This window comes from Stegodyphus dumicola, chromosome 7 (assembly GCF_044657685.1).
Source record: "Stegodyphus dumicola isolate Sdum_Otavi_A_Nest chromosome 7, ASM4465768v1".
NCBI classification, from domain to species: Eukaryota; Metazoa; Arthropoda; class Arachnida; order Araneae; family Eresidae; genus Stegodyphus; species Stegodyphus dumicola.
The window spans coordinates 144879301-144894302 of NC_140774.1; the positions used below are offsets into that span (position 1 = coordinate 144879301).

General features: G+C 31.0%; 1 protein-coding gene across 1 annotated transcript in view; it reads left to right on the forward strand.

Moving 5' to 3' along the window:
- LOC118186526 (carbonic anhydrase-related protein 10-like) overlaps positions 1-15002 on the forward strand; it is an 850161-nt gene that overhangs the window by 557565 nt on the left and 277594 nt on the right. Inside the window, exon 3 of the mRNA XM_085820883.1 lies at positions 3732-3868. Within this exon, the coding sequence (XP_085677009.1) occupies positions 3732-3868 (137 nt within the window). The remainder of the gene's footprint in view (positions 1-3731; positions 3869-15002) is intronic.

The following is a 15002-nucleotide window of genomic DNA, read 5'->3' on the forward strand; positions in this document are numbered from 1 at the left end:
ACTTCTGCACCTACTTAGTACAAATACTGCATTGCCAGCAATTACGTCACTTCTTCTCAACTTTGCCTACCCTTTTTCAAGCACATGTTATGTAACACGGAAAGATCTCGAATTTGGAAGAACAGACGAACTTAGGAGGAGAATATAAAATCTACAATAGTCAATTTTGAGGTTGCCAATCATTTCTTAGAGTAGCCATCGTATTTTGTTATATCTTACGTATAGATTACATCTACTTTGTTTACTTATTGTGTATCTTTTACCTTAAGAAGAAATAAAAAGCTTTTATAATTAAACACATCTTCTAGAATTACTGAAATATTACATAAACTAATGATTTTTCCCGATAATGTGTTTATTTGGAAGGTTTTCTCATTGTGATAATTAGGTGTATTGTATGCATGTAATAGTGTAATAGAGTATAGTAAAAATATTAGGTCACTAATTCTTATAACATGGTGACCGAAAAATAGGTCAGATAACCCATGTTTCAAAACGATGGCTCAGTTCAAAATATCAGCAGGAGAAATTCTGCTCCGTAATCCTCATGCTTCGGGAATAGTCATTGGGGCTTGTACGAAGACTTTCGATATTAGTTCGATATTAGTACTATTGACTACTGTAATAACAACAGTATTTCGTAAATTTTCTTTCATTTCCCTCCAACAGTGGAATGTTATTCGTTTCCCTCCAACAGTGGAGTGTTAGCTCGGGACAAAGAAACCTTTCACTGTGGTTCGCATAATTCACTGTAATTCTGAACAAACAGCTTTCACCGCTATCAATAAGTGCTTCCTAAATGCCAAGATAAATGGAAAATATTAAAAAGCATTTGGGCGCAATGGGTTTTATTAGGGATTATAATAATGATCTCCAATCAGTGTTACAGGCAAGAATGGTTTGGCGTTTTGACCTATTCAAAATTTGGATGAGGATTTTGACATTGTCGTTGAAAATTTACCTGTGCAGCTATTTCTTGACAGGTTTCAAAGTAATTATGTTGGAGGCTTGAACAGGTGATGCAATGGGAGATGCCCACCACTTTAGCCTCATGAATTATGTAACCAATAATCAGAGGCTGTTGAATGGCTAGAACGAATAAAATGCAGGGACAGCCCACAGAATATTGCAGTTGGAATTATATTTTTAAATTCATTGAAGGTATAAAAAAGAGAGTTCAAAGGTGAAGAGATATGCTTTACGAACAACTTGTGTCTGGTTATCGTTCCCCCTTAAAATTCAAAAAGTATAGAATAGTTGATGAAAGAATTTTGATATTAATAAAACATTTTAGAAACGAAAATATAGCAAAATATATCAGAGATTTAGCCCATAATTATGAAATGGGACAATTTTGTTGTATTTGATATTGGCATAGTTTCCTGATTAACTCTGTGCAATTCTTTATATCCCATATTTGTAAACAAGTATTTATATATAGTACATGCGACCTTTATTACGTATTTTATTTTTACTTGACGGTAAAATAGCCTATGGCGATTCAGCTACTTTCGTCCTGTCGAAAGCGATGGCGAAAGAGCAATGGAGAAACGGTGACTGCTGAAAGTCCTAGTCCCGGTTTTATCGTTGGATCAGTCTAATTTTCAGAATGACAGAATGTTGTGCTCTTGACCATCCAGATCCCATATTCTAATACATTTCGATTTCTGCTCTGAATATCCCTCAAAGACCACGTTTACTTGCTCCGCTACTCTGCCAGAATGAATTATAGTATTTTCTCAGGATACTTTTCAAACGGTACATTTTTTACCGCAGGTATAACGCGTATGTCAAGAAACTCTACATAGAATTGAAGGAAGACCGCACGAAAGTTAATGAAATTGAGTTAAAAAGACGTATATGGAAAATTTCATCATTGCAATCTTTCATCTTACTTAAAATAAATGAGTTATTAAAAAGATGCATATGGAAAATTTTCAGTATAGCAATTTTTCACTTTTATCTTGTAAATAAGATATTATGTATTATATCTCAAATATATAATACGATTTTATATGTAAGAAATAACAAATCTGCAAAGCAAAATATCTATTAACTAAGAATAGCGGTACTTTGACAGCCTTCCGACAGAAGTGTCAACTAACCGCAACCAATCCTGCATAGCAGATATCATGCAATCATGCTAGTACATCGCAGGTTAATAAAATGGTATATCCACTCTCCAAGAACATAGTAACAATTCATGTTTAACGAAATGCGCCTTCAGACTTGGAAAACTTTCCTATCATTCTATAACGGGGCAACAATTCTAACACTTCCGGCAAGTCAGACTTTGTAAAGCCCGCACAGCAGTGATAAATGTGTACCTACACAAGAATTACGACAACGTTTTTACAATACAATGTATTATAGACTAAGATTATAGCGGACTAGTCTATGGTGGACTAGCAGTCTGCTATAGACTCACGTAACTCTGAAACCGAGGGAAAAACTGAATGGAATAGTTGGTAAGGGCTGATTGACAAGTTATTATGGATTAATTAGTCTTCCAAAGGTATCAAGAGACCGGAAACTGAACAAAAAGCGAGATGTAAAAAATAACCTTCCTTAGTATGGTCTGCATTTTGCTGCTTAGAATAAACAGACCACCACGCACAGTAGTGGAACGCTAGTAGTCTTATGGAAGAAGTGTGGATTTTGTTGTATTTTGCTGCATATTTCGGTCGGCTGACACCATTAGATGATATCTGAAGTGAAACTGTTTATTTCTAGCGGTTGAAATACTTTCGAATATGATGATCGTATTCCAGTAGGACAGTATCTAGCAGTCAATTGAAAATTTTAAAAATATTATTCAGGAAATAGAGTTCAGTACATGCAGCTGGGAGACCTAGAAGCGAATAAATTGTTCTTTTTTGCTTGAAATGCATCAGAAATCTTAATTTATAATTTTAACAGAAATTTATTAAATATAGTAAATACATGTAAACTAATTACTTTCCGTTTGGGAGAAATCAAAATTATTTTCAGTAATCATTATTATAGCCTGAAGGAAGTTTATTGACACTGAATTAAAAATAAAAATTCAATACGTATGTTCAAAACGTATTGAATTGTTAAATTTTTGACATATGAATTATGGAAACTTCCATTTTAACACTTATATTCTAATGACAGTTTCTGTGGTATCAAAAAATATTTTAGACTTAATTCTTCCTTTCATCTATTCTATTATTTATCAAACATTTAAAAAATGTCTACGAATTCTGAAAAAAAATATATTTTCTCCGCTAGAATATATAATAAATAATTAATGTAAATAAAGTCATCGAATAATTTCAGTTTAGTTACGCAGTGAAAAACAAGTTTCATTTTTATATTTCATCCAATAAGTTTCATTTTTATATTTTATCCCCATTTTTATTTTCTATTAAATAGAAGACTTTTTAATTAACATAATATATTAATTTAAAATACAATTTAATTAAAATAGGAAATTTTAATTTCTGAGACCTAACCTAAAATGGTTTACCATATACCTAATATTACATATTTAAATTTATGCGTTATATGTACATCATAGTCTTATAATACATTATTATCTAATAAATTAGAGAATATAGATGTGTACAATAGATATTGTTTTAATTTCGAATTAAGAGTAGGTAAAGAATGTCACGTGCTGTTTTTATCGGCGATTACTTTTTATATTTTACTTTATACTATTTGGTGAAAATAAAATACTTCCATCTGTTTCCTTCTATTTTCAGGTCCTGATTTCTGGGGTCTTCTCAATCCAGAGTGGAATCTTTGCAGCAAAGGCCATCGGCAATCTCCGATAGATATTGATCCATCGAAACTTCTCTACGATCCGTTTCTACGCGTTATACATGTTGATAAACATAGGGTAAATATAATAAAAAGAATAATAAAAGTTTTTATAAAGTAAGCTTTTTAAAACTTGTAAAAAAATTAATTAATTTATAAGGGGAATAGTTCACTATTTACAAAACACTTTATAGGATCACACGATTAAGTTATGCGCTTTAAAACATTTATACATGATTTTATACCAGGAATAAGAAAACCATGAGGAACCATTGAGAAATTTGTAAGAATAATGGGCTATACTTTGACAATGCAATTTGATTAATAGATTCCATTGTTTAACCAACCAGGCTTCCATTATTCGAGATATAAAACTGTAGATAAATTTCATAAGGAGAATTACCTAATCTCTTATTTCCATTAAATTCATATTACTTTTTCCTTTTATTACATTAATTATTTTAAGAGATTTAAATAAATCTTATTTTAAATCCTTTTCATCTTTTTAATATTATTGGCACCTTATCAAGCAAATTATTAAATTAAAAATCTATTTTTAACAACGAATAATCACTCATTTACTCCAAATAATTCTATTACGTTTAATGATGGAAAATATCGAGCGGTCTTTGAAATCAAACAATACGCCAAAAACACTTACTAAAAATCAAAAATTAAATTAAGAAATTCCTTATTTTAAAAGACGTTCTCTGCTCTATACCACAGTGCAAAAAGTAAAATTGTAAGAGTTTTAGTTTGTTCATAAACCAATGATACGTGCAAACATTCGTTTTAATATTAAATTAAAAAGATCGAAATCGAATTTTGGGAAGGTTGCTTCCTCACATTGTATTGCCATCCTCAAAGAGTATGAGTGCAAAACTTGAGCTTGATAGAATTCCAGAGAGTAAATTAAAATCGACGAAAATAACGACAAAAGTCTTAAGTGAGCTAAATGAAAACTTATAAAATCAGCCTATATATTGCATGGATAAACATGCATTAATGTGAAACACATATCGAAATGCTAAAAAATAAAGCATTTTCTACATTAATCACTATAAGATGGGGAAGTGAACAGTTTACTATAAGCATATTTTAATAGTATATTATTCATGTTTTTCTTGGCTTATCAATAGATCTCATGAAAAGAAAAATCCTATTATTTGATTTTTTTCTTTTTAAAAGGTCTTCTTCCGTTTGGAAGGTTTAAAATTCCCATTTTCAATCACATATTCGCAACATTACTCAAGTATAACTATATATTAGCCCAAAGGCTCAATTTGTCCAGAAGGGCTATTAATTTGTTCACTTATAAGCGTTGATTCACTGTAAACGGAGAATTACTTTTTAAATTGTTGTCGCCAAATATTAGAGCCCTGTATTATATTTAAAGAAATTAAAAAATGAAGAATCTACATCAATGTATGTATGTTTCTCGCACTATGATGAAACAACGATACTTAGAGCCAGTAAATTTTGAATAACCTACGTCTTCACCCGAATATAAGCATCTGGAAGCCCAAATTTGGAATCTGGAATTTGTTTTATTATCTATTTATACTTTGTGAAGCATTTATGAGTTTTTTATTAAGAAACTCAAGGATTTCAAAGCAAGCAATGGCAACACCGTACTGGGAAAATAAAAAAAATTCTTTTTTTAAAACATTTTTATCTCTAGCGCGCAAGACTGCGTTTCGGAAATTTTAAAGATATGCTCAGTTTAAAACTATTTTGCGATATTGCTATATTGCTCTTGAATTGAATTTTATGGTTTAAGTGCGAAGAACGTGATATTCAATAAGTAAAGGTAACACAAACAACGTTAAAACAAGCACCCCTTTGGGCGTAATATAAAATCTGAAACTTTCAGATTTTTTTAGTATTAATTATTTTCTAGGATTACTATATATAATATAAAAATGAGTTAATAGAAAATCATACAGTTTAGAGGGATTTATTATGTAAAGGCAAAAGGTAAACGCAGAAGGATATTGCTGAATTTCTAACTTAAAATGTTATGTATTATTAAGTGCTTACAAGTATCTTTATGATAAAATTTGGTATTTCCTACGCAGTTTTCAATCACTATTTCACTTCCAATTTATTTGACTGTTGGATCTTTGATATTTTCTATTTCTGGTAAAACTGCTCCATTTTAGCAGATAAAGAATTTTCTGAAACCATTTGATGCATAATTTTAAATAGAATCTAAGATTAATTTTGCGTTACCTAATTAAAGGATATCTTAGACATTGCCCGAATAAAAAAATCAGTGTTACATTATTTCAGATTTAGCTATGGTTACCCTAAATTTAACGGCTAACTTTAACAAAAATGTAAATGTTTTAAGATCGTAAACGTTATAGGTATTTTCTTCCAACAAAGCTCTTCTCAACTTTTCTTAATAAGGCGCTTTCAATGTTTTTCTTTTCGAAAATGAAGTGTAGTAACCTGAATACAAAAACAAACTGTACCAAAACTGTAAGTTATGCAAATTACGATATACTCTGCGACCGGTAAAGTGAAATCTCTGTTTTCTTACATTGCAGAGCTTGACGTTCTTGTGGTAGCATAAACTAGTGTCAAACTCCTCACAGACTCGGAGTGATTTATCACTGTCAAATAAGAACACAATTATCGCTGCTTGGAAAAGTTTAAAACCACCTTTTCATTAAAACAGGCCTTGAACATCAACTCAATTCTTATACCTGACAGCATCAATCACGACTTATGGCGATGTATTACCACAGTCAAATTCGAATCTAATTTTTCTCAATTAAATGTTGGCAACAATAACGCAAAGCTGAAGAATTATATGCTTATAAGAGACGGCGAAACCTAGCAACATAGCTCTGAGAGGCAGAAACACACTTAGCCTCATAATCCGAAGCCCTCGACTTAAATACTTTCTAACCGATTAGCCTTTCTGGTGAAGAAACGGAAACGAAAAAGCGATATTAAAGGCTGAAATTATAAATAACTGGTTAATTAAAATTATAATAGCCCTACAATACATATTGAAGAAATATACGATGAATGCGGAATGATGCAGTTGAAGATCAAACGTCGAAAAATTAGATTCTGGTAATGAAAAAAAAGAGAAGGAATCGAGTATTAAAATATTTTCTGAAAAATCAAATGCTAAATAATATGTAGTATACAACAAATACTTCAAGTAATTTGAAGTGGACTACTATTTTAACCCTTTTGATACTCTTGATTGATTCTTTTGATTTTAACATCAGCAATATAGCTTTATGTTTGTTTATTTCTTTAAATAATTAAAGTACTACGAGGATAATTACCTAAGAGGAAGGATGTTTTCATGGTAAATAATCTAAGTATTCACATCGCATGCAGTAAAACTATAAATAAGCCCTTGCAGACAGCTTTATCTTTAACATTTCAAAGCTGGTCGAAGACATCCTGCCCTGAGAATGCGTAATGTGAATACGAGCCAAGTGTCTCTAAAACGTTCTCTAAGAAATCATACGTTCCCTTAGGCAAATGTCCATCTCGCGTTTTTCTGATAAACAAATAAACCAAACCAATCCTACCTGCCCTAAGGTAACAATCCCTTGTGGTTTTTATCATAATCAATTAAACCTGGCTAATTAATAAACCCAAATTGAACTACCCTCTCTCTGGTGCTCTGGTGGTCATATCCACTCGACCATTATTAGGCCCAAGATTGGTTTAAAAAGAAAATTAAAATTTCAAATTAATATTTTACTAAGAATTCTCTACAAATATAAGAGTTAAATAATGAGTAAAAAGAAACAAAATCTTTAATATTTTGCTATATGTATTGTATTTAAATTTGTCTTAAAGTAATAATCGATTTTTAACGATATTTTTAATGAAAAATCTTTAAGCCAAGGTTAAATTGTATATAATTACTTCTACATTTTTTTTCTTTGAAAGGTGGATTATACGACGGTTAATCTGAAAGTTTTTAGATGCAGATAAATGGCAAGTTAAACCTATCAGTTCTCAGGAGTGTTCAAAATAAATAACCTCCAATATCACTGTATCTTCTAGACGAATTTTTCTAAAGTAAAATGCTTTAAGGCATCCATTTCTTGGAATCAGTTAAAAATATTCTGTTATAGCGTCGTCAGTTTCATCTTCGGAATGAAAATTACAGACCCATAAATTTTGTTTTATATTAAATAGTTGAAAGTCGCACATAGCAGGATCAGAAACACATTGGGAACTGTCTATCACTTTAGTACTTTCCTTTCAAGAAACTGAACTGTTACTAGTGATGAATGAGAATATGAATTATCATGGTAATATTTCCTTCTTAAAGAACTTCTGGAAGACACATGGCGGCTCACCAGTTAGCTGTAAGTGCTTCCCATCCCTCACTTCTGATGGCTTTGACCTTGTATTTATGAAGGAAATGGCGCACATTATATTTTTCATTGTCGATTTCTTTTTACCATCGTTCGTTTGAGATCATCTTGAAAGATGCATATGTTTTAAAAATATAAGATACTTTAATTATCATTTAAGGTTTATGCTGGAATAATTCAGAAAAAAATGATAAGCAAGGAATTTAATTAGTAACCAGAAATATAATAATTAAGGAAATACATTAGTGTGACGAAGTGATTTGATCAAGAAAGATAACAAGACAAATGAGTCATTCAACATATAATGCCGAGAAAGCATGTTATGAGTGAAGTCAAGTAAAAATTATTTATTATTAGAAATCGACATAACTCTACGGCTGTGTTATCGCTGCAATTGATTGCACTTTCTTGCAAATATGGTGTATAGTTCCAAACATAGTTCTTCTAAGCGTAACGAATATGTCTGAGTACTGACACTCGTTGTTACATCATAGTATAAACACTCTTCACCCATGGACCATAGACTTTCACCAAGTCTCAAAGCCCTTGTCTTTCGGAATACATATTGCTTATAAGAGCTTATAAGAGCGGTAAATGAACTAGAGCGAATGTCCTATAGGACCTGATCTTCTTAGAAAGCATGCAATTAGACCAGAACTCTAAAACGACAGCAAGTGACTTTGTTATATAAATACCACAGAGATAGGAAAAGGGTGTAAATGAACCTTTTATTAAACCAAATAAAGTTTAACAGATGGCACCAACTCTCGCTTACAGATTCCAGCACTTTTGGCTTAAATGAAAGACGAAGGCTAAAACAAAATTAATGAAGTTTAAATATAGCCCAACGGCTTCACAGTATAAGTAGCGCGCAAGCTGACTCTAACCGAAATCGGAGTAAACAAGCATAATAGAAAGAATAACTCAACGCTGCAGAATTTTAATAAAGAGAGAATCAAAGTTAGCAACGTGGCCTTCTAGCAGGCAGATTATGCTCTGATTTCATCCTCCAAAACATTAAGTACAGAGCTTTCTTCTACCTAATTTAAATATCGCGCGGAAAGCAAATTTACATTCTGGCAGAGAAATGAAACGACTCTTGATAGAAAAAGTATTTAACTTAAAATAACAGGTTTGAAAATTAAAACGAATCTTATAGTTCTTTAAGAATAATCACTTTTCATTTGCATAGGTCAGTAGAATTATGCAAATGGCAAATTTTTCTGACACATATATAGTGTAAATTGCTAGAAAAACTTGCAGTTGAGAGACTCGTTTACTTTGGTGACCTAAGCTGATATCTTTGAAAAATATACACGTCTTCGTTCGAAAATTCTACGAGTACGACAAACCTCATTCTTATCAAAATAGCCCAAAAATAAGATACCACGGCAAGAATCAAACTTCCTTCTTCGCTTTCCTAGCGTAAGTGGTAGAAACTGATCAAACAAGATTTCTCAACCTCGTGGCATAACATTGATTACGATGAAATAATCGGTGCTCTCATATGAGACTTGTCCTTACATTTCACACACACACAAAAATAATAATAATAATAACATACTGTCTTCCTGAAATGTCCAAAAATTCAAGGCACTTGAAATACAATTTCTTCCGATAATGTTAGAAAGTTCAAATAACTTGAACTGACGAAATTGCTGACCTGAATAATTAATCATATTTGGTCAAATTTCTATCTTCATAACCTCTATTTTCTGTGCCAATAGAATTTTGAACAATATGACAGGTGATATGAATTCAGCTACTTGCTACGATATATGATACACATTATGTCTTTGTACTACACTTGTCACTAGAGTGACCTAAGTATATACATTCTTTAAATTATTCTTTATTGATTTGCAAGTAGATTTATTAAAACAATCTGAAAAGACTCATCTGTTCTTTAAATTGATACAAAATATTAAACTGAACAATCAGCTCTAGATACTGAAATAATAATCTGTTTCCACAAAGTGTCTTTCAGTCGCTTTTGTGTTATGTCTTTGAATCATTCAGTAGCCAAGTAGAGATTTATATTAAAAGAAACGTTTATGAAATATAGAATTTTGCTTGCTTATTGCGAAACATTTATCAGCACGGAGAGAATACAAATTTTAAATCTAAAATGTGTGTAGCTGGCTTTTAGTTTTATGTTTAAGTTTCTAAACTTAATCCTATGCGGCACAAGCTTTATAAAGGTAATAAAAACTGAAAATAATACTCTCTAAAGCATAAATGCACATAATTCAAATGAGATATTACAGAACAAACAGGGAAAGTACAATAATCTCACTATTTTTTAAAGTACTCAAACATTTATGCCATTCCATTAAAAATTATTTTTCGTAGCTGGCTAGGCAACAGTAATGTTCAAAAATACTGAAATGTAATTCTTGGCTGTGATTATTTTAGAATCCGCTTAAAGAATATCGTTAGTTAAGACCAGCACATAACCTTTCTCTTCCAGAGATATAAATTTCACTAATAGCTTTATTGTTAGCAATTTTATTACTTTATTCTTGCATATTTCTAAATTTTTTCGAAGAATAGATAATGAAACTTTGATAAATAATAATCGTTACCCAACATTTATATTAATCGTGTGATGGCTATCATGTAGTATTTTTATTCAGTAACAATTTATTAAGATTATTTAATTTATGTGCTAATTCATACATTTTCTGAGTCAGAATGTAAAAAACATTTGTGATCAAAGAATTTTAGAAGATTATTAAATACGACTTCAGTATAAAATTGGTTCCATAATTCTCAATAAAAGTCACAAAGTAGTAAAATGCTAAAACTAAATAAAGCTAAAAAATATTTCATCGCAATCCTAAATGACGAAATTTATTTCAAAATACAGGTTTAAATATTAGAGTGATATGATTATATGAATTTAATTAGCAAACTAATGAGATTTGTCAGGTAACATTTCACATTAGATTTCTTGAATAATTCCCACTTTCTTAAATTAAATTAAAAAACAACAAAAAAAAGAATTCTAATTGTGGACCAAAAAAAAAAAAAAAGTGTGTTTAAGCTTTTCTTCAAAAGCTTAAACACACTTCGAAACATAATGAGATAAACGTTAAAATAAGAAGAGGTGTTGATTTTTTCTTAATCGTGTATGATTATTAGTGACTTAAAGGAAATAATTTGATTGCCGTCATCTTTCTAAGAAGTATAATTTTAGGAATTAAATTTACGCTTTTGTTAAATGAAATCAGAAGAGCGTAATTTTAACTTTTAATCTTAAATCTGCATAATTAATGACACCATCTTTAAACGATTAAAACCAGTAACAAAATCAAATAATTTTAAGTTATCTTTTAACATAATATTAACAACAACTTACTTTTCAAAGTTTCCTTAGTCATAATCCGATTTGTTTTAATTTAACGATCAATTTGCTTTTAGTAAATGTGAATATAATTTTTAGCCCAAAAGCAGCTATTATTCTCGAAGTGGGAATCAGCTCGCTATAAAAGGAGAATATCTTTTCAAATTGTTGCCACCAAGTATTATTGTCCTGTATTATTTTTAAGGAAATTAAATAATGAAGAATCGTCATGTATGTATGTTTGTTCCTCGCACTGTGAAAAAACGACGGTACTTAGAGCCATCAGATTTTCAATAACGTATTCCTCTACCCGAACATGCGCACCTGGAAGCCCGAATTTTTTTGACTTTCGAGTTCTTTTATTATTTATTTCATATTCTGTAAACCTTTCTTCATTAACAATTATTTCTTCATTAAGAAATTCTCTATTAACAATCTCAACGTTTGAAATCGAGCAGTGGCTTCACTGTACGAAAAAAGATTATTATCCCCAGCGCGCTACATTGTCTATCGGAAATTCTATAGATATGCTGTTTTTCAACATTTTGTAATTTTGCTGTTGAACTGATTTTTGTGTCACGTTGAATTGGCGCACAGAGAGCACCAGCTGCCATGTGCTATTCATAATCAGGATGTGATTTTTAAATATTTTCAATCCAAAAATAAATTGCGTTAAGTCGTGTCGATGTATTTGAATGTAATGACTCATTTGCACATATACAAGCCGCCACCAAGATCAACATTGGCCACAATTAAAAATAATATTCTTCTCTAAATCATTACATATGTATATTAAACCACGCATAATTATTAACTCATAACTTTTATTACTCGTAATTTTTAAACTTTTGATAGAAATTGTGATCCAGGTTTAATCTTACATTCAGGTTAATTGAGCAGCAGTCAAAAAAGTTTGATATAGACAGAAATCATTTGCTTCAAAATTTATGGACGAGTAAAAGTTTTCTCATTTAAAACTGGAAAACATTACTTTTAATTTAAAATTCGAGAACTTCTCTTAATCACCGTATGTGATCTGTTTAAAGTATTTGCACTGAAATAATGGATTAGTTCCTATTTATACTTCTTAGGAGTTTTATGGGCTGCATTAAGTAAGCAATACACATTTCTCAATTCTAATCCTCTCAAGCAATGGACATTGAAATGTACAATACAGATTCAATTTTTATCTGTCCAACTGCTTCATTCCAAATCTATTTCGCCCTACAACTCCATTCGAAAGAATTCATTCTTAAATGCTATTATTTCTGTCAAATCTGCACACATAAATCTGTTTTGAAAATCATCTGCTGTGATTCCCGCTTCTTTCCTTTTGTTCTTCCCTTTAAAGGAACTCTATTTCATTAAAAGGAATCGAGGCCACCGGAATTACATGCAGGGAGGGGAGGTGAACTTCAGAGAAGGGGTAAAAGACGGAATCGTATCAATCGGTAAATGCTGTTCTTAGGAAAAAACCATTTGAAGAAAGAGAACTAAATTAACCTGAGGTTGGGGATCGGAGAGTAGAGTAACCCAGAGGAAAAAGATTAAAATCTAATCGCATCGTTTGATAAATGGAACGTAGCTGAATTGACTCCGAATCTTTTTGGTTCCCTCCACCCTCCTCTCCATCATGCATCAAGAAGTTAATACAGCATAATCAGAAAATACGAGAGACTAAATCTTTTATCTTCAGCAATTACATAAGTTTTAATATATATTATCATTTTAAAATAAAACTTCCGTTTGTAAGAATGAAAATGTAAAAACCATGCAATATATTTGTAACTTGGCAGAGATTTTCTTTGAGACTCATTGATTTTAAACAACTTCAAATATATTAAGGTGAAATGAATGAAGCCTTCTTACATACATCATTGCGGTATTATTGCTAGAGGAAAACATAAAAGTAAGAACGGAAATGTGTATGGCTTCTAATAATCCAGAATTCGGAGCTATGACCTCCATGATCTCAAAAGTCCATAAGAAAATGCAATGGCTGCTCAACATTGGCTTCATTAGCACATAGTATATTAGTTGTTTAGTTTGTCTATGAGTCAGGCTTTGATGTTGGAAATCTGCTCAAATCTTTAATCTTTCATACAGGAACTCGGGCTCGGAACAGAAACAATCCTAATCCCATTGTGAATCAATCTTCTGAATTTAAAAAAATATCTTTTTTAATAACAGCGCTGCAGTTAAAACACGATCTGGTAACTAACTAGAAAGTCTGGAATTAAAACCTCTTTAAAATAAGATATTTTACAATCTATTATATAAGACAAACATCAGCATTTTGCTATGATTATTTTGCCGTTAATCAAGTACCAGTAGGAAAAATGTAATATTTAATAAAATAATCTGTATCAAGATTCGATACAGAATAACATGATACAGTCCCTACGGATTACCATATTGTCCACGAACACAAGTTTATATAAAATATTTCAAGAAATTTGAGTCGGTAGAAGGTATAAAAAATTAACTGATTAAGATTTGTCCGAAGCACGCAAAAAATTAAGTAATTAAATTAAAAAAAAAAAAAAAAAAAAGAAAATATCTAAACTTGCAGATTTTATATTCTGCCCAAAACGTCTTATATATACATATACGTTTCCAGATCATTTAGGCTAATGTGCCTATGGGCTAAAAATATTTAAAAACAACATATATTTAGAATTTCGAATAAACAGTCCCGCGTGCTGGAGACAAAAATGTTTTTTTTTTTTTTTTTCGTAGTGCTGACACACATCGCTTTGAAATCGTTAAGTTTTTTAATCATAATGCGTTAAAGTTTTACAGAGTAACAAAGTATTAAACAGACAATAAAACAAATTCCAGATTTAAAATTCGGGCTTCCAGGTGCTCATATTCAGGTGGAGGACTACGTTATTCAAAATTTGATGGATCTAGGTACTGTTGTTTTTTCACAATGCGAGACACATACCTACATTCATGAAGATTCTTCATTATTTAATTTCTTTAAATATAGTACAGAGCTATAATATTTGTAGGCAACAATGTGAAAAGTGATACAGACTTTTATAGTGATTCAACGCAAAATCCCATTTCGAGACTAATAGCCCTTCTGGGCTCACGCTGCTTTGGGTTAATAAAAACATGTAAAAATTAAAATCTTTTATGATAGCAATTTATTACTTGCATTATTTTTAGACAATCATATTGTTACGAATTTGGTATTTAAAAAGCTAATGTTAGTTCAATTACAAATTAAATGGTTTTATTTCTCGCGCAGTGCAGCGCGTGACGAATATTAAAAGAAAGCTAAGCCGGAAAATTGAAAATACAAGAGCGCGTGCATTAAATAAATAAATATCTCTTTTTGATTTCGAGAAAGTACTGGAAAATTCTAGCGCGTGATTTTAAAATCTTATAAAAGGAGGAAAACATCTCAGTTTGTAGTAGTTGCTTAGTTTTTGTTGTTGCTTAGAAAACTGCTCTTGTTGATTGTAGCGAATTCGCGGATTAGCGTTCTTTAGCTGTTT